Here is a 19,600-nt window from a genome sequence, read left to right as displayed (position 1 = left end):
ATTTTAACATCCCTCAGCAGTTGCTTAGTTATAGGCCTCTTACGCTTCCCTAGTCAGACACACCATCTGCGTCTTCCCACTAATCTCTGGTGGGGGTATCCAAAACTAGAGGGCACAGCCTCAAAATTGAGGAGTGACCTTTTAGAACAGAAGTAAGGAGGAATTTTTTTAGTCAAAGAGTGGTGAATCTATGGAATGCTCTGCCACAGACTGTGGTGGAGGCAAAATCCGTGGGTATATTTAAAGCGTAAGTTGACAGATTCCTGATTGGTCAGGGTATCAGAGGATATGGTATGGGGTTGAATGGGGTCCAGGATCAGCCATGATGAAATGGCAGAGTGGTCTCAATGGGCTGAACAGTCTAGTTCTGCCCGTATGTCTTAAGGTCTTATTCTTAAACTTCAGCAAGTACAGGCCCAGAGCTATCAAATGGTCCTCAGACATCAACCCTTTCATTCCTGGAATAATTCTCATGAGCCTCTTCTGGACGCTCTCCACAGTCAGCACATCCCATCTTAAATACAGGACCCAAAACTACTCAATACTCCAAATGTGGCTTCAATGCCTTATAAAGCCTCCGCATTACTTCCTTCCTTTTATATTCTAGTCCTCTCAAAATGAATGCAAACATTACATGCAACTTCCTTACAATCTACTCATCCTGCAAGTTAACCTTCAGGGAATCCTGCACAAGGACTCCCAGGTCCCTTTGAATTTTCTCCCCATTTAGTAAAACAGTCTATGGTTTATTCTTTCTACCTAATACTTCATTACACTTAAAGGATTGACGATGGATATGCAATGGCAAGCATTTAAAGGTTGCATGGATGAACTACAACAATTGTTCATCCCAGTTTGGCAAAAGAATAAATCAAGGAAGGTAGTGCACCCGTGGCTGACAAGAGAAATTAGGGATAGTATCAATTCCAAAGAAGTAGCATACAAATTAGCCAGAGAAAGTGGCTCACCTGAGGACTGGGAGAAATTCAGAGTTCAGCAGAGGAGGACAAAGGGCTTAATTAGGAAGGGGAAAAAAGATTATGAGAGAAAACTGGCAGAGAACATAAAAACGGACTGTAAAAGCTTTTATAGATATGTGAAAAGAAAAAGACTGGTAAAGACAAATGTAGGTCCCCTGCAGACAGAAACAGGTGAATTGATTATGGGGAGCAAGGACATGGCAGACCAATTGAATAATTACTTTGGTTCTGTCTTCACTAAGGAGGACATAAATAATCTTCCAGAAATAGTAAGGGACAGAGGGTCCAGTGAGATGGAGGAACTGAGTGAAATACATGTTAGTAGGGAAGTGGTGTTAGGTAAATTGAAGGGATTGAAGGCAGATAAATCCCCAGGGCCAGATGGTCTGCATCCTAGAGTGCTTAAGGAAGTAGCCCAAGAAACAGTGGATGCATTAGTGATAATTTTTCAAAACTCGTTAGATTCTGGACTAGTTCCTGAGGATTGGAGGGTGGCTAATGTAACCCCAATTTTTGAAAAAGGAGGGAGAGAGAAACCGGGGAATTATAGACCGGTTAGCCTAACGTCGGTGGTGGGGAAACTGCTGGAGTCAGTTATCAAGGATGTGATAACAGCACATTTGGAAAGCGGAGAAATGATCGGACAAAGTCAGCATGGATTTGTGAAAGGAAAATCATGTCTGACGAATTTCATAGAATTTTTGGAGGATGTAACTAGTAGAGTGGATAGGGGAGAACCAGTGGATGTGGTATATTTGGATTTTCAAAAGGCTTTTGACAAGATCCCACACAGGAGATTAGTGTGCAAACTTAAAGCACACGGTATTGGGGGTAAGGTATTGGTGTGGGTGGAGAATTGGTTAGCAGACAGGAAGCAAAGAGTGGGAATAAACGGGACCTTTTCAGAATGGCAGGCAGTGACTAGTGGGGTACCGCAAGGCTCAGTGCTGGGACCCCAGTTGTTTACAATATATATTAATGACTTGCATGAGGGAATTAAATGCAGCATCTCCAAGTTTGCGGATGACACGAAGCTGGGCGGCAGTGTTAGCAGTGAGGAGGATGCTAAGAGGATGCAGGGTGACTTGGATAGGTTGGGTGAGTGGGCAAACTCATGGCAGATGCAATTTAATGTGGACAAATGTGAAGTTATCCACTTTGGTGGCAAAAACAGGAAAACAGATTATTATCTGAATGGTGGCCGATTAGGAAAAGGGGAGGTGCAACGAGACCTGGGTGTCATTATACACCAGTCATTGAAAGTGGGCATGCAGGTACAGCAGGCGGTGAAAAAGGCGAATGGTATGCTGGCATTTATAGCGAGAGGATTCGAGTACAGGAGCAGGGAGGTACTACTGCAGTTGTACAAGGTCTTGGTGAGACCACACCTGGAGTATTGTGTGCAGTTTTGGTCCCCTAATCTGAGGAAAGACATCTTTGCCATAGAGGGAGTACAAAGAAGGTTCACCAGATTGATTCCTGGGATGACAGGACTTTCATATGAAGAAAGACTGGATGAACTGGGCTTGTACTCGTTGGAATTTAGAAGGTTGAGGGGGGATCTGATTGAAACGTATAAGATCCTAAAGGGATTGGACAGGCTAGATGCAGGAAGATTGTTCCCGATGTTGGGGAAGTCCAGAACGAGGGGTCACAGTTTGAGGATAGAGGGGAAGCCTTTTAGGACCGAGATTAGGAAAAACTTCTTCACACAGAGAGTGGTGAATCTGTGGAATTCTCTGCCACAGCAAACTGTTGAGGCCACTACATTGGCTATGTTTAAGAGGGAGTTAGATATGGCCCTTGTGGCCACAGGGGTCAGGGGGTATGGAGGGAAGGCTGGGGCGGGGTTCTGAGTTGGATGATCAGCCATGATCATAATAAATGGCGGTGCAGGCTCGAAGGGCCGAATGGCCTACTCCTGCACCTATTTTCTATGTTTCTATGTTTCTATTACACTATATTCCATCTGCCACTTCTTTGCCCACTATTCTAATCTGTCCAGGTCCTTCAGCAGATTCCCTGCTTCCTCAATCACCTCAATCACTACCTGCCCCCCCCACCTATCTTATCTGCATACTTTGCCACAAAGTCATCAATTCCATCATTCAAGTCATTGATGTGAAAGAAGTGGTCCCAACACTAGTCACCAGGAGCCAACCAGAAAAAAACCCCTGTATTCCCATTTTTTGTCTCCTGCCAGACAGCCAATCTTCTACCCATGTTGATATTTTTCCTGTAATACCATGGGCTCTTACCTTGTTAAGCAGCTCATGCGCAGCACTTTGTCAAAAGCCTTCTGAAAATTCAAGTAAACAGCATCCACTGACTCTCATTTGTCTATCCTGCTTGTCATTTCCTCAAAGAATTCCAACACATTTGTCAGGCAAGATTTCCCCTTAAGGAAACCATGCTGATTTTGGCCTATTTTATTGTGTGCCTCCAAGTACACAAAAACCTCATCCTTACTATAGTTTATTGATATACCAATTACTCTGCCTCCAGTCGACTGTGGCAATGAATACCACATGCCAGCAGTCCCCAACCACCAGGCCGCAAAGCATGTGCTACCAGGCCGCGAGGAAACGATATGAGTCAGCTGCACCTTTCCTTATTCCCTGTCACGTCCACTGTTGGAACTTGAAAGCACGCGAGGTCATTACGCACGTGTCATCTATGTCAGCGCGGGAAGAAGATCAACTCCTCGAGCTTGCAAATGACGACAGGCTGAAAAGTATGTTTGACGTAACATCTCTGTGGGCATTCTGGATCAAAGTCAAGGCTAAATATCCTGAGATAGCCACGAAAGCACTGAAAACGTTGCTTCCATTTCCAACATATCTCTGCGAAGCGGGGTTTTTTGCATTGAATGCAACGAAAACTAAATTGCGGAATAGACTGGATATAAGGAACCCCGTTCGAGTATCGCTGCCTCCTACCACCGCTCGATGGCACTGTCTTGTTGCAGGAAAACAAGCCCAGGGCTCCCAGTGATTCAGCAATATTGGTGTGTTGCAATGATTTTATACGTTCATACGGGGAAAATATGTGCTGTGTGTTTAATATCCAATGTTACTTAAAATGTTATGATGTTATTGACTTATAAGTGACTTATAATTGACTTATCACTATATTCATGTGAGGAAAATATGCGCTGTGTTTAATATTAAATTCGTTAGATAAACCCTTTTAGAAACGAAATTGAGTGTATTAGCCACTTATAAGTGACATAACTGAGTTATCACCTATATTCCGGCCGTGATTAACGCCCCCCCCCACCCCGAACAGAATCACCAGAAACGATTTGTAGAAAAAAATCGGTACGTACACGCATATTCTCACAGGTGCCTGCGCAAGGCTTCATGGTCATGGTAGTCTTTCCCGGGGTAAACACAACGTATGTGACTGCTACTCTTGTCTGTTGGCAACCCTACCCGCCCCACCTCCACCCCCCGGTCGGCCGGTCCGGAAGAATATTGTCAATAATACACCAGTCTGTGGTGCAAAAAAGGTTGGGGACCCCTGCTATATGCTTACCACCCTGTCTACTGAAATTTCTCCTCACCTCTGTTCTAATCAGAAAGCTGTACTTTCTGATTACTTACTCCCCCACTATAGATAACATCTTCTACACTTCCAATCCACCTATGATAGACCTTTCAATATTTGATAGGTTTCAACGAGATTCTCCCTCATTCTTCTAAACTCCAACAAGTATACAACCTGGAGCCATGAAGCACACTCATATGTTAAACCTTTTCCCTAAATACTGGCACAACACTAGTGCTTCATATGTAAAACTGCACATCTTGAAAATCCATTAAGGTTCAAGATGCTCCAGTGCATTTTATAGCATCAACTTGAGACCTACAGCTTTGGTCAACATTAGACCATAGACAATAAGACACAGGAGTAGAATTAGGCTATTTGGCTCATTGAGTTTGCTCTTTCATTCAATCACGGCTGATCCTTTTTTCCCTTCCTCAACTCCATTGCCTGGCCTTCTCAGAATCAGAACCAGCATGTGACGTGAAATTGGTTAACTTAGCAGCAGCAGTTCAATGCAATACATAATCTAGCAGAGAGAGAAAATAATAATAAATAAAATCAAACATAATAAATAAACAAGTAAATCAATTACATATACTGAATAATTTTTAAAAACGTGCAAAAACAGAAATACTGTATATTAAAAAAAAAGTGAGGTAGTGTCCATAGCTTCAATGTCCATTTAGGAATCAGATGGCAGAGGGGAAGAAGCTGTTCCTGAATCGTAACCTTTGTCCAATCAAGAACCTATCAAGCTCTGCCTAAAATACACCCAACAACCTGGCCTCGTCAGTTGCCTGTAGTAACAAATTCCACAAATTCACCACCCTCTGGCTGAAGAAATTTCTCCGCATCTGTTTCAGATAGACATCCCTCTATCCTGAAGCTGTGCCCTTTTGTCCTAGACTCCCCCACAATGGGAAACATCCTTTCCACAACTACTCTGTCTAGGCCTTTCAACATTTGAAAGGTTTCAATGAGATTCGCCCCCCCCCCCCGCCCACCATCCTTCTAAATTCCAGCGAGTACAGGCTCAGAGCTATTAAACGTTCCTCATATGATAACCCCTTCATTCCCAGAATCATTCTTGTGAACCTCCTCTGAACTCTCTCCAATGCCAGCATATCTTTTAGATTAAGAGCCCAGAACTGTTCCCAATACTCAAGTTGGAAACTGACTGGACATCTTCAGCTGATTTGGCAGGGGAAGATATACAGACACAGAAGGCAGGAGTGGGGCAGTTAAAAGCAAGATTACAGAGATAACAGTGTGGGAAGTCCGGGCATGGCTGATGTTCCTTTATTACAGGACAAGTAAGGCAATGGAGAAAGATAATACACAATTTCAAATAATAGGACATACTAGCACAACAGGATCACAGTCAAGGAAGATGCCTTTGCAGTTTTAGTAACATTGCTGCAAGCGTAGACATTCAATTGAAAAGTTTCAGAACATGGAGTCATGAGCATGTTGGTACACAAGCACAAAGTCCCCAGCAGAAGGAAGGAGCTCTTGTTTGGAAAAAAAACAAGCAGTTTGAGGACAAGGACACAGAAAGTAGCTGGTTGACTGTCATCCACCCCGTCCCCATTACTGTATTTAACAGGTTGAAAGCTGATATTTAACCGCTGTGCCATTTTTCTCCACTAAGCCCATCTCTTGAATCCCTAAGCATATAGAAATACAATTTACTTTCATGAATATACTCATTGACTGAGCCTCACAGTCTTCTTAGGTAGAGAATTCCAAAGACTTACCACCATCCAGTGCAGAAATTTCTATTCCCTGCACCAAATGACTGACCATGGTTCTAGACACCCAATCATCCCTGCATCTACCCTACCTAGTCCCATCTGACTGTGAATGTTTCAGAGATATCACTTGTTATTCTTCTAAACTCCAGGATATATAGGCCCCAACTGCTTAATATCTCCTTTTATAACACAGGCCTCATCCCAAGAATCACTGTTGAAACTGAGGCATTCCTATTGTTTACACAGGCAGGCAGATCAGACCTGTGCGCGATATTCCAGATAAGATCTCACACAATAGCCCTACACACATTATCATCTCTTGCATTCAAAGCAACACACACAAAATGCTGGAGGAACTCAGCAGGTCAGGCAGCATCAATATAAATGAATAAACAGTCGATATTTCGGGCTGAAACCCTTCTTCATGACTAAGGAAAGGGGTTGATGACAGAATAAAAAGTTGGGGAGACGGGAAGAAGACTAGCTGGAAGATGAAGACAGGTGAACCACTCAAGTCCCATTTCCTCCCTAATTGCTTATTAGACTTTGGTATTGACTTTTATATATATTCAAGCCTGCCTGTACTCAACCTTTCATTCTCTCACCATTTGAGAATCTTCCCTTCGTGGAGGACTTCACATTTTTTCCCACATTATACTCCATCCACCCCTTCACACAATTTGTGTAATCTCCCTTCATTCTCCTTGCAATCCACACTGCAACATATATACTTGAATACATATTTGATACCTTCTTCCAGGTCATTGATGGAAACAGCTCAGGCTCCAGCACTTGTTTCTGCAATACCCAACTAGTCACAGTACAAACAGAGAATGATCCACTTATTCCTAACCTTTTCTGTCCATTTATCAATCCTCCATCCACACTAGTTCATTGCTGATTAGGTGCACCACAAATTTCTTTCAATAATTTAAGCATTTTAGCAAAGCCCTTCAAGCTCAAACAAGCATCAATTGGTTTTCCTCTTGTCTTCTACTGGTTTACAACATGAAAATTTGTCCAATATGATTTTCCCCTTCATAAAAAATGTTGACACTACCCAATCATGCTATTTCCCCACAATCTACGCCCTACCCTCAAAGTGCCCTGTTTTGGAGATAAACATTTGCTTCCTTCAGTTGGCTCCTTTTGTTTCAGTCATTCTCGGTTCAAAATATCAACTTTATTCCTTTCCATAGATGCTACCTGACCTGCTGAGCTCCTCCACTAATTTTTCACCAATGCTTTAAATTAGAGAATGGGGGAGGAGCATCATACTAGAAGAGTATTAGGCTAGATATGCTTTACTAGAAACAATGAAATACAGGAGAAGGAGAGGGAATAATTAGGCACAAGAATTATGGCAAATGCTAAAACAAGTACCCAGTAGTTGTCCTCCAGCCCGAGCTTAGCCTCATCATGGCAGTAAGGAGGCCATGTATGGACATATCTGAATGGGAGTGGGAAGCAGAGTTGAAGTGGGTGGCTACTGGGAGATCCTGTCTGTCCTCCAACCTGAGTTCAGCCTCAGACAGGCTAAACTCAGGTTGGAGGAGCAACACCTCATATACCGTCTAGGTAGTCTCCAGCCCCTTGGCATGAACATTGAATTTTCCAACTTCTGGTAATTCCCTCCCCCTCCCTTATGTCACTCTGCCCCCTCCCCCAGCTGCCTACCACCTCCCTCATGGTTCCGCCTCCTTCTACCACCCATTGTGTTTTCCCCTATTCCTTCTTCACCTTTCCTGCCTATCCCCTCCCTGCTTCCCTTCCCCCACCCCTTTGTCTTTCCCCTTACTGGTTTTTCACCTGGAACCTACCAGCCTTCTCCTTCCCACCCTCCCCCCACCTTCCTTATAGGGCCTCTGCCTCCTCCCTCTACAGTCCTGACGAAGGGTTCCGGCCCGAAACATCGACTCATCGTTTCCATGGATGCTGCCCGACCTGCTGAGTTCCTCTAGCGTGTTGTGAGTGTTGCTTTGACCCCAGCATCTGCAGATTATTTTGTGTTTACCCAGTAGTTGGCTGCCTAAACGTGTAATAACTTGTAAGTGCACCTTCTGAGATATGATGCTTGAAGAAATGAATTTAGAAAGGGGTAAGACTTAGTGAAGAATAGAAGAACTAGAGATTGCTGCATCAGTGATCAAGACCCTGGCAACTGAGGCAAAGACAAGGAGATAGCAATGAATAGAGGGAGGAGAGCTTAAATATGGAGAGGATGATGAGAGGATAGTGAACTCAAATTTCTCTGCTTCAGAATCAAAAAAAAAAATCACATTCGGCATGCCTCCACATAAATGCTAGTATCCAGTTACAGGGACTAAAATTAAGCTTGTTTTAAGAATAGAAAAAAAACAATGAAAGAACACAGGAATAAGAACTTTACATTTTAAGCATGTTTTCAGAAAATTGTCTACCTCGTTCAACTTAGTGGAATGGTTTTCCAGTTTGTCAATATTTTGCTGAAGCTTCAGCTTTTTTCTCTCCTCTTCATCCAGCTTGGTCTGGAGGTCAGTCAACTGCCCCTAAAGGCCAAAGAACAGCTTTAACTTCTTGCTTTATACGTACTTCTGAACATAATTCTCAATGAAATTCAGAGAAAGTGTTTTATCTGGATGCATCATGGCTTAGGATGGCAACATTTTTTCTCAAGTCTGCAAGAAACTGCAGAGTTGTGGACCCAGTTCAATACATCATGAAAATCAGTGTCCCCTCAATGCACTTACTACATTTCTCATTACCTTAATCAAGCCGCCAGCATAATCAAAGAACCCTTCCAAACAAAGACCTTCTGTCTTCTCTCCCTTTTCATCAGGCCAAAAATACATAAACCACTAGGCTCAATTCAGGCTTCTATCTCACTGTTATAGAACTATTGAATGCCCCCAAGTATGAGGAAATGAACTCTTAACCTCACAATATACCTCGTTATCTTGCACATATTGCAGTGCAGACAGACATTCTCTTCTGTATTTTGTTATTGTTTTCCCTTGTAGTACCTCAATGTAATGAAATAATGAAATGCTTCGTATGGGTAAAGGATAAAGATAAACATTAGCTTTATTTATCACACGCACATCAAAACATACTGTGAAATGCAGCATTTGCATCAAATTAAGTCAGCAAATACTGTGCAGGGCAGCCCACAACTCACCAAACTTAACCTCTTTGGAATCTGGGAGAAAACTGCAGCACCTGGAAGAGATCCAAGTAGTTATAGGGAGAACGGGAATCGGCGTAGCAACGGGAATCAAACGTTACAGGTAGCGGCAGGAATCAAACACTGGTTTTACAACTGAAAACCATTGCACTAATTGCTACACAAAACAAATTGTTCCATTGTACATCAGTACAGGTGACAATAAAACAATTTAATTTACCAAAATTATATTACAACAAAATAGGAACAACTGCCCAAGAAAGCTTCAGTAATGTCAGAGCGTTGTACATATCAAGACTCTCCATTTGGTTCTGTTCCTTCACTCTGTAATTTTGTCATTTATTAAATAATTATGCACTTCCCCTTTCGTGGGGATTATGTATTTTATTTCCACTCATCCTAGTGAAATATTCTTAGTCATATTCTTCTAATGAATTTTTTTCTTCCCAATCCAGTTCTCAGTGAAATAGTTTTAATGAAAAAAACTTGCCTCATAAATCTCCTTTAAACTTCCCCCTTCTAACTTTGCATCTATCCCGTTTGGTATATGACATTGCCACCCTGGCTGAAAGGCTGTCAAATGTATACCTCTCATAACTTCATAAATCTATCAGGTTGCCCCTTAGCCTTGATGCTCCAGCTTTCAAAATGGAACAGAACAGTAAAATACTTAACTAAACATTAACCTGAACTGTTTGAAGTTCTTCGGCGATAGCTTCATAAGCTTGTTCATTCATATCAAGTGGCAGAGACTCATTAATAACAGCGTTATCTTTCTCTGCACAAACTTCAGGTGCTCCATCAGGACTCCGTTGTAAAATTATTTCAGGTGTTAGGTTGCCCACAGACTTAATTGGTGTCAAGTTCTATTGCAGCACAGAATAAATATTAGAGACAAAATGTTATAAATCTCATACCAGTGATGGTTGGTACAAGTGCAAGGAGATAAATCAAAGCTTGCCACAACAACCCTTAAAAACACACTAGTCAGATCATAAACAAACATAAGTGCAACAGCAACCCACTAGAGTTCCTTAAGAAATGATGAAAATGTCAGTCTTAAAAGTTAATCAACATTTGTTAGCTTGCCGGGTGGGGTGCACGTCATGTCCAGGAAGGGGTAGCGCCTCTGAAGGAGCTTGTTACCTCCATTCTGGGGCAGCTACTCACCTTTGGTCCCCACTGGACACTCAGCTCTCACCTGTAGCTCTCAGTAACTGCAGCCACTGCCTGGTACACCGCTTCGACAGGTGAGCTACACCAGGTGAGATCCAACAGCCAAGAAGGTGAAGGCGGTTGTGCAACACACTCTGTGGAGAGTGAAAGGCATGACAAGGCACAGAAGTCATGGTTATCCACCGCAACCAAGGAAGACCCCAGTATGTCACAACCACTCACATCAATGGATGTAGACTTCCAAGGTCAAGAGAGTGGAATTGCCACAGAGCAACAGCTTTTCCACTTTAAATAGTCATTGGATACATCAGACAACCACATCCTGCAGGGTAATCTCACTGTATTACTTTATTTCAGATATCCAACACATTAACTGTAACAGGAAATGGCTCTTTTTTCTTCTATGCTTCAATAATAGTGCTAAATTTCACAACCTTGCAAGTTTTAGTAATAAAAATGCAAATTATGTAATCAATCATTCACATTCAAATCAGTTATACTTCAAAAAACAAAATCTGAGAATTCTGCATTACTGATGCAAAGAAGATTTTAAACAGATTATGAATTTCAGTTTGTACCTTGATTGTCTCAGCATGCATTTTATTCAGCTGGAAGACCTCCTGACGTTTGTGAGATTTAGTTGCCTCCAAAATATTTTCTAAATGCTGATTGGCTTTTTCAAGGGTGTGGACTTCAGATTCCAATTCCATTTGCTTCTTCCTGAATAACAAACCTCCATTTATAAAAAAATGTTCACAACAAAAAACAGAATTTCACAAAAATCTCCTCTTGGACTTGGTTTCTGATGGAAAGAATGTCACTGATGAAAGCTCAAGATGCTTAGCCTACAGCACTGCCCGAAACACTTCCTACAGTGATGTCAGAGACTGGAATGAATGACCCTCAGCTAACACAATCCTCATGCTTTGTGCAAGTAATGATGCCAATCTGTGGTGTTACTTGTATGATTGCTGCAGGATGTCAAAGGAATCACCCCCTCCTCTGGAGTTCAGCTCGTTGGTCCAATATTTGGACCATGACTGATAAGACCTGGATCCAAATGGTCTTTGCCGAACCTAAAGCAAGCAGTGAGCAGGTTAATAACACTAAACGAAACCATCACTCGCTGATGATTCAGCGAAGATAGATTGGATAGTAATTAGCTGGATTGGATGTGCCCTTTTTGGAAAGAGTAATTGTTTCACAGTGTCAGGTAAATGACAGCACTGTAATTATGCAGCAATAGCTTGATTTGAGACACAGCTAGTTCTGGAGCACAAGTCCTTCACATTATTGTCTTGTCCTATAGTCTTAGCCATATTCAGAACACAAACATCTCATTCACGATTATCCACAGCATTGCTGCCCTGCAAGGTTGTGTCCTCAGCCCCTTGCGATATTCCATAAACACTCACAAATGTGTGGTCAGATTCCATTGCAACCTCAAGTCTGCAGATGACACAAACAGGGTGAGCTGGATCTCAAACAACAGGAAGGAGAGAGCCAGAGCTGAATTGATATCAGGTACATAAAATCACGAGGATTCAACAAGTTGGATGGCCAGTTTTTCTACTGGGGCTGAGGAGTCAAAAACAACAAGACATAGATATACAGTGAGAGGGGCAAGTTTGGAATATCTTGCCCCTTGGCTTACCGATGGCGACTCTACCAACTCAGAGTAGTACACGGCATCAGTGACTAGCTACATCAGTAAGTACACCGATGACGTCACTGTGGCCAAGACTATCACTACACGCGCTAACTGGAAGCCATGGATGACCGCGGAGGTGCATGCGCTGCTGAGAACCCATGACTCCGCCTTCAGAGCAGGTGACAAGGCAGCCCTAACAACAGCAAGGGCCAAACTGTCCCGGGCCATCAGAGAGGCAGACCGTGCATATGCCCAGCGAATCCACAGCTACTTCCAGGATAGCAGCGACACGCGGCGCATGTGGAAGGGCATTCAGGACATCACCAATTACAAGGCAACACCACCTGCCTGTGCTGGTGATGCCTCCCTCCCAGATGCGTTGAACAACTTCTACGCTCGTTTACAGGCGGAAAATGACGTGGTGGCGAGGAAGACCACTTCTCCTCCCAATGACCAGGTGCTGTGTCTTACCGTGGCCAATGTGAGGAGAACCCTGTGCAGAGTCAACCCACGGAAGGCTGCTGAACCAGACAATATTCCTGGCAGAGTGCTTACAGGATGTGCAGACCAGCTAGCTGAGATTCTCACTGACATCTTCAACATCTCCCTGAGCAGCGCCTACGTGCTTCAAGGCCGCCACCATCGTCCCTGTGCCGAAGGAGTCTTCAGTGTCCTGCCTCAATGACTACCGTCCCGTTGCACTCACATCCATCATCATGAAGTGTTTCAAGAGGCTCATCACGAGGCACATCAAGACCCTGCTGCCCCCCTCACTGGTTCGCTTATCGTCCCAACCGTTCAACAGACGACGCCATTGCCATCACCCTCCACCTGGCCCTAACTCACCTGGACTAAAAAGACACATACGTTCGAATGCTGTTCATAGACTTCAGTTCAGCATTCCTCAGAAACTGATTGGAAAGCTGAGCCTACTGGGCCTGAACATCTCCCTCTGCAACTGTATCCTAGACTTCCTGACTGGGAGATCTCAGTCAGTCCGGATTGGAAGCAGCATTTCCAACACCATCACATTGAGCACGGGGCCCCCCAGGGCTGTCTGCTCAGTCCACTGTTGTTCACTCTGCTGACCCACGACTGTGCAGCAACACACATCATCAAGTTCGCCGTTGACACGACCGTGGTGGGTCTTATCAGCAAGAACGATGAGTCAGCATACAGAGAGGAGGTGCAGCGGCTAACGGACTGGTGCAGAGCCAACAGCCTGTCTCTGGATGTGAACAAAAGAGATGGTTGTTGACTTCAGGAGGACATGGAGCGACCACTCTCCACTGAACATCGACGTCTCCTCCGTAGAGATCATTAAGAGCACCAAATTTCTTGGTGTTCACCTGGCAGAGAATCTCACCTGGTCCCTCAACACCAGCTCCATAGCCCAGCAGCGTCTCTACTTTCTGCGAAGGCTGAGAAAAGTCCATCTCCTACCCGCCATCCTCACCACATTCTACAGAGGTTGTATTGAGAGCATCCTGAGCAGCTGCATCACTGCCTGGTTCGGGAATTGCACCGTCTCGGATCGCAAGACCCTGCAGCGGATAGTGAGGTCAGCTGAGAAGATCATCGGGGTCTCTCTTCCCGCCATTACAGACATTTACACCACACGCTGCATCCGTAAAGCAAACAGTATTGTGAAGGATCCCACGCACCCCCCATACAAACTCTTCTCCCTCCTGCCATCTGGCAAAAGGCATTGAAGCATTTGTGCTCTCACGACCAGACTACATAACAGTTTCTTCCCCCAAGCCATCAGACTCCTCAATACTTAGAGCCCGGCTTGAAACCAACCTACTATACCCTCTACTGAGCCTATTGTAATGCTTGCACTGTTTTGTGCACTTTATGCAATCCTGGGTAAGTCTGCAGTCTAGTGTAGTTTTTGTGTTGTTTTACGTAGTTCAGTGTAGTTTTTGCATTGTTTCATGTAGCACCTTGGTCCTGAAAAATGTTGTCTCCTTTTTACTGTGTACTGTACCAGCAGTTATGGTTGAAATGACAAAAAAAACTGACTTGAGTTGACTTGAACTTTAGGAAGGTGGCGGGTAAATGGAATCAGCTGCTGTAGAGGCAGGTGCAATTACAACATTTCAGAAACTCGGACAGGTACATGGATTAAAAATAATGGTTGGGGGGTGGGGAGGAGCCAACACAGGGAAACTCGGCAAATAGTTCAGATAGATATTTTGATCAGTTTAGACAAGTGCCATTAGAAACGCCATTTTCTGTGCTGTGTAACTACGAGCCTACAACTCTGGAAAATTGTTGTCCCATTAATTTACTTCCAATGATCTCTTCAAATGTGTCAAAAAAGAAGTAAGAGATTACTTCCACTGAAATTGATTGATTCATGTCTATATAAACACAAAGTAAACAAAATAGAGAGCATGAAAACATTGTTTTGTCTGATTTACATTTACTGATCTGATAAGAGACTTCCAAATTACTTACTTGGCCAGTTCCTGGAACTCCTCATATTCCTGCTTTACAGAAGATAAGTCATTCTGCACTTGAACAAGTCGAACTTTAAGCCTTTGTTGTGAGACTACAGATATGTTCTCTACTTTTACAGGAGATGGATAAAATGCTTGACCTGAAAATTTTCAGAACACTTTATAACAATTCAAAACAAAAATAATATTGGATACAACAGCAAAAAATTACTGAGAAAAATATCCATTTAAAATATACAGTTAACGAATTCAGTTGTTTCTCAAACTATAAATATAATACATTTCAAAAAATATAAAATAAATTTTTTTTTACCTCCAGCATTTTTCTCTGAGGCTTCCAAAAATGCCCTTTCCAGTTTAGCGGTCACTTGTACTGACGCTTCCTTGGCACGCTTCACATTTTCCAAGGAGTTCAGATATTTGTTTTCTTCTCGTAGAGCACGATTCTCCATTGCATAACTGGCTATTCGAGGGTCTTGCTCAGTCTGATAACAAAGTATGCTACTTTATACAAGGATTGTTACACGAATCACAGTTACCCTTTAGTAATGAAACTAAAAACTAGAGATACTGGAAAACCCCAGCAGGCCATGCAGCATCTATGTAAAGTGAAACGAGAGTTTCAGGTCAAATATCTGAAAAGATTATAAAACAGGTTAGTATTACAGAGAACAAGGAAAGACATAGACAAATGGAATATCTACGATTTGTTGAAGCTTAGGTCTCCCATGTGATAAGCTGTATATAGGTCCTCTGAACAAAGAGGCTAAATGGAGCAGATAGAAACCAATAGCACAAAATGTGAAGTGCTGCAGATACCAGGTTCATGGAACAAACCTCGGTAAGGTTGCATAAATAGAGAAAAACTGGCAGGCATGACATTGTAGGCATCACTGAATTATGGTGAAAAGATCACAGTCGGGAGCTTAACACCCAGGGATACACATTGTATTGGAAGGACAAGGAGGTAGGCAGAGGACTGAGGTTGCTTTATTGTTAGAAAAATAAAGAGCAAATCCTTAGAAAGAGGTTCAGAAGATGTAGAATCCTTCTGGGTAGAGTTAAGAAATTGTAAGGGTAAAAAGCCCTGCAAACAGTAGCAAAGATGTGGGGTACAAATTAAAATAAGAAATAGAAAAGGCATGTAAAATTGGCAATGGTACGATGGTCAGGTAGATTAAGAAAATTAGGTTGGTGCTGGATCCCAAGAGAGGGAATTTGCAGAATGCCTGCAAGAGTATTAATTTTTTTTTAAAAAAGAGTATCTTGTCGATGAGCACACTATGGGAAAAGCAAATCTGGAGTGGGTGTTATGTAATAAACCTGATTTAATTAGGGAGCTTAAGGTGAGGGAAACCTTAAGAGGCAGTGATCATAAAATGATAGACTTCACCCTGCAGTTTGAGAGGAAGAAGCTGAAGGCAAATATATTAGTATTACAGTGGAGTAGAGGGAATTACAGAAGCATGAGAGAAATGCTGGCCACAGTAGATTGGAAAGGGATATCAGCAGGGAGACTGTCAGAACAACATGTTGGAGTTTCTGAGAGCACTTTGGAAGGTGTAGGACGGATTCATCACAAAGATGAAGTATCCTATAGAAAGAGTGACACAACCATGGATGAAGAGGAAGTAAAAGACAACATAAAAAATCTTGGCGTCCCTCTAGCCCCCAGCGAGGTCTCAGAGTATTGGAGAAAAGCTAATTTATTCCTTTGTTCAAAATGTGAAGCAATGAAATAATGTCAGTGAGTCCCACGTGAATGGCAGACTTATTAACTTGATTGAGTTTTGTGTTGGTAAAAGTGGAGCTGTGGATGTTGTCTATATAGATTTTAGTAAGACATTTGACAAGATTCCTCATATTATACTGAACATCAAGATACATGGAATTCACAGTGACTTGGCTAATTGGATTCAGAAACTACTTGGCCATAAAATACAAAGGATAATGCTCATTGGGCTTTATTTTGACTGGAGACCATGGCTCTTAGTATTCTACAGGGATCTGGGGGATTCGCAGTGGGATATCTGTTGTTTGTGATATACATACAATAATGGACTTGTTGAAAATGTGGGTGGGTGGGTCGGCAAATTTGCTGACAGCATTGGGGATAGTGCAGAAGGTTGGCAAAGGATTCAGTGAGATACAGACTAGTGCTGATTTGGGTGGAAAATGGTAGATGAAGTTTAGTCCAGTCAAATGTGAGGTGTTGCACTTGGTAGATTAAGTGTTAAGGAAAAATTCAGAGGCATAAGAGAGGAGCTTGCCAAAGTTGATTGGAAGGAGACACTGGTAGGGATGATGGCAGGGCAGTAATGATGGAGTTTCTGGGAGCAATCTAGAAGGCACAAGATAAATTCATCCCAAAGAAGTATTCTAAAAGGAGATGAAGCAACTGTGGATAACAAGGGAAATCAAAGACAGCATAAAAGCAAAATGGAAGGCACATAACATTGCAAAAATTAGTGGGAAGGAAAGAACATTCGGATCGCTGGATGATGAAAAGTTTAGAGATGAAAGGACAGGTGTTGTACCACTTGGAATTGCTTGGAAAAATACCATAATATGGGAAGTAGTACATTGGAACGGAAGAGCAGATTAAGGAGTCGTAAAGGATACATTCCTTTCAAAATGTTGGAAGGGAAGGAAAGAAAAGATGCATCTGGTAATAGGACTTTGTAGGAGCTGTTGGAAATAGATGATCAGTTGAGACCTGTAAGTAGAAGGCAAAGACCATAAAAAAAACTATCCAGGAGAGGGATGAATGCCAAGATGCAGGAATTAGATGAGATGTGGTCAACAGCTCTGTCCACTGCATTAGAAGGAATATCATTGATCACAAGAAAAGTTATTTCAGAGGCAACTCTGAGCAAACTTATTAATGCAAATATAACAATTATGGAGAAACAGTGCCGATAGAATGGAGTTCTTAAAAAGGCAGGGTGGGAGGAAGTGCGGTTGTGATATCTATAGGTTTGTAATGCACGTTTATGTCTCTCTGATCTTTAGATGGAAACGAAGAAAGCAGAGATGGACCATGTTAGAATCAGAATCATATTTTATTAGCACTGTCTTAAATTGTGCAATTTGTTGTTTAAGCAACAGCTGTACAGTGCAAAGACATAAAAGTTACTAAGTAATACAAAAAAAGAATATGAAGGTAGAGTTCATGGACCGTTCAGAAATGTGACTGCAGAGGGAAAGAAGCTGTCAAGGTGAAAACTGAGAGCAACTAAAATTTCATTGATGTAACTTTGAAATTCTGTCTGAGAGTAGAACCCATGCAGCTCATATACCAGGTTAAGAAGGTGGGATGATAGGCCCTCTAAATAGAACTAAACAAGGCATAGCTCCACACATCCCACATGATGGGCATCACTTTGGACCACAAGAACTTCCACAACTACATTTTTTTGATATTCTATTTGTAAAAGTATAGTTAACTTCAAATGCATAGATCCGAACTGGTTAGTCAACTAATTATAAATTCAGTTCATAAAGACTGGCAGTTCAATTATATTACTCTGTTATAATGCAACTTGCTCAAGACAAGTGTGTGCCTTTAAAAAAATCTATGAATGCAACTTTCCTACTGGTTGTATTACCTGCTCTTTTAAAATTTCGACTTCTTTCTTCAGTTCAATGATCACTGCATCTTTTTCATCTGGAGACAGATTACTGTGAGAACTATTCAAAATCTTTTCCAGATATGCTATGTTTGCCTCCCTGAACTTCACGATCATCTTGGTTGACTGAATTATCTTTTCTTTTTTACTGCACACATCCTTGAGTTCCCCAATTTTTTCCATAAGGGTCTGGAAAACAAAATGGAAAAAGAAATACAGTCGGCCCTCCTTATCCGCGAGGGATTGGTTCAGGGACCTCTTGCGGATACCAAAAAACCCGGATGCTCAAGTGCCTTATCCAACCTGTCTCAATCCGGTGGACCTTAGGACCCAGCGGAACTCCGAACCTTATTTAACCTATCTCAGTGCGGTGGGCATTAGGACCCGGCGGCGGAGCTCTGAATCCGCAGTGTTTCTGTTCACGAAAATAATCATGATCACGATTTAAAATAAAGTGGAAATAATAAAGCGATCAGAAAGAGGTGAAGTGCCATCGGTCATTGGAAAAGCGTTAGGCTACAGTCGGTCAACGATCGGAACAATTTTAAAGGATAAAATGAGAAAGGCCCTGCCCAATTAAAGCTACAATTATTACTAAGCAACGCAGTGGTTTAATTATTGGGTTTTTGGGTTTTGGGTTTTTGATCCTCCACATCAACCCGGCAGGGATGGACAGCGCACTTGGGCGCACTCTGTCACTGGATCGAACTCAGGAACTTCCATTCCCGAGCCCAGCGCTGAAACATACGTTTCTTAAGTATTTTATATGCATAGAAAGGTAAAATATATACTAAGACAAACGTTTGATTAACTGACACTAAATGATACCGGATGTACCTGTTCCGACTTACTGAGTAAGAGAACTTCCGTTTTTTTTCGATCCCAATCCACGATAACCTATGCACATCCTCCTGTATACCTTAAATCATCTCTAGATTACTTATAATACCTAATACAATGTAAACGCTATGTAAAATAGTTGTTATACTGCAATGTTTAGGGAATAATGACAAGAAAAAAAAGTCTGTACATGCTCCAACAGCAAGTGCTGGAAAAGCACTTTTGTGTTTTCTCGATTCGCGGTTGGTTGAATGCGTGCATGCGGAACTCGCGGATAAGGAGGGCCGACTGTATTAACTGATAAGCTCATTGAATATAGGTACCAAAAATGTCACCAATTTTCTGCCTTCTTCACAAAGGAAGTGATGACCTCACTGGTGTTGATGAGCTCCA

General features: G+C 42.4%; 1 protein-coding gene across 1 annotated transcript in view; it reads right to left on the bottom strand.

Moving 5' to 3' along the window:
* Positions 1-19,600, bottom strand: part of kif15 (kinesin family member 15) — a 182,808-nt gene that overhangs the window by 90,395 nt on the left and 72,813 nt on the right. Inside the window, exons 13-18 of the mRNA XM_063070099.1 lie at positions 18,347-18,556; positions 15,052-15,223; positions 14,737-14,878; positions 11,201-11,342; positions 10,133-10,312; positions 8,704-8,811 (exon numbers count right to left, since the gene is read on the bottom strand). Coding sequence (XP_062926169.1) covers positions 8,704-8,811; positions 10,133-10,312; positions 11,201-11,342; positions 14,737-14,878; positions 15,052-15,223; positions 18,347-18,556 — 954 coding nt within the window. The remainder of the gene's footprint in view (positions 1-8,703; positions 8,812-10,132; positions 10,313-11,200; positions 11,343-14,736; positions 14,879-15,051; positions 15,224-18,346; positions 18,557-19,600) is intronic.

The sequence above is a fragment of the Mobula hypostoma genome, chromosome 17 (assembly GCF_963921235.1).
Source record: "Mobula hypostoma chromosome 17, sMobHyp1.1, whole genome shotgun sequence".
NCBI classification, from domain to species: domain Eukaryota; kingdom Metazoa; phylum Chordata; class Chondrichthyes; order Myliobatiformes; family Myliobatidae; genus Mobula; species Mobula hypostoma.
The sequence above is the reverse complement of the archived record's forward strand: the minus strand, read 5'-3'. Positions and strand labels throughout refer to the sequence as shown.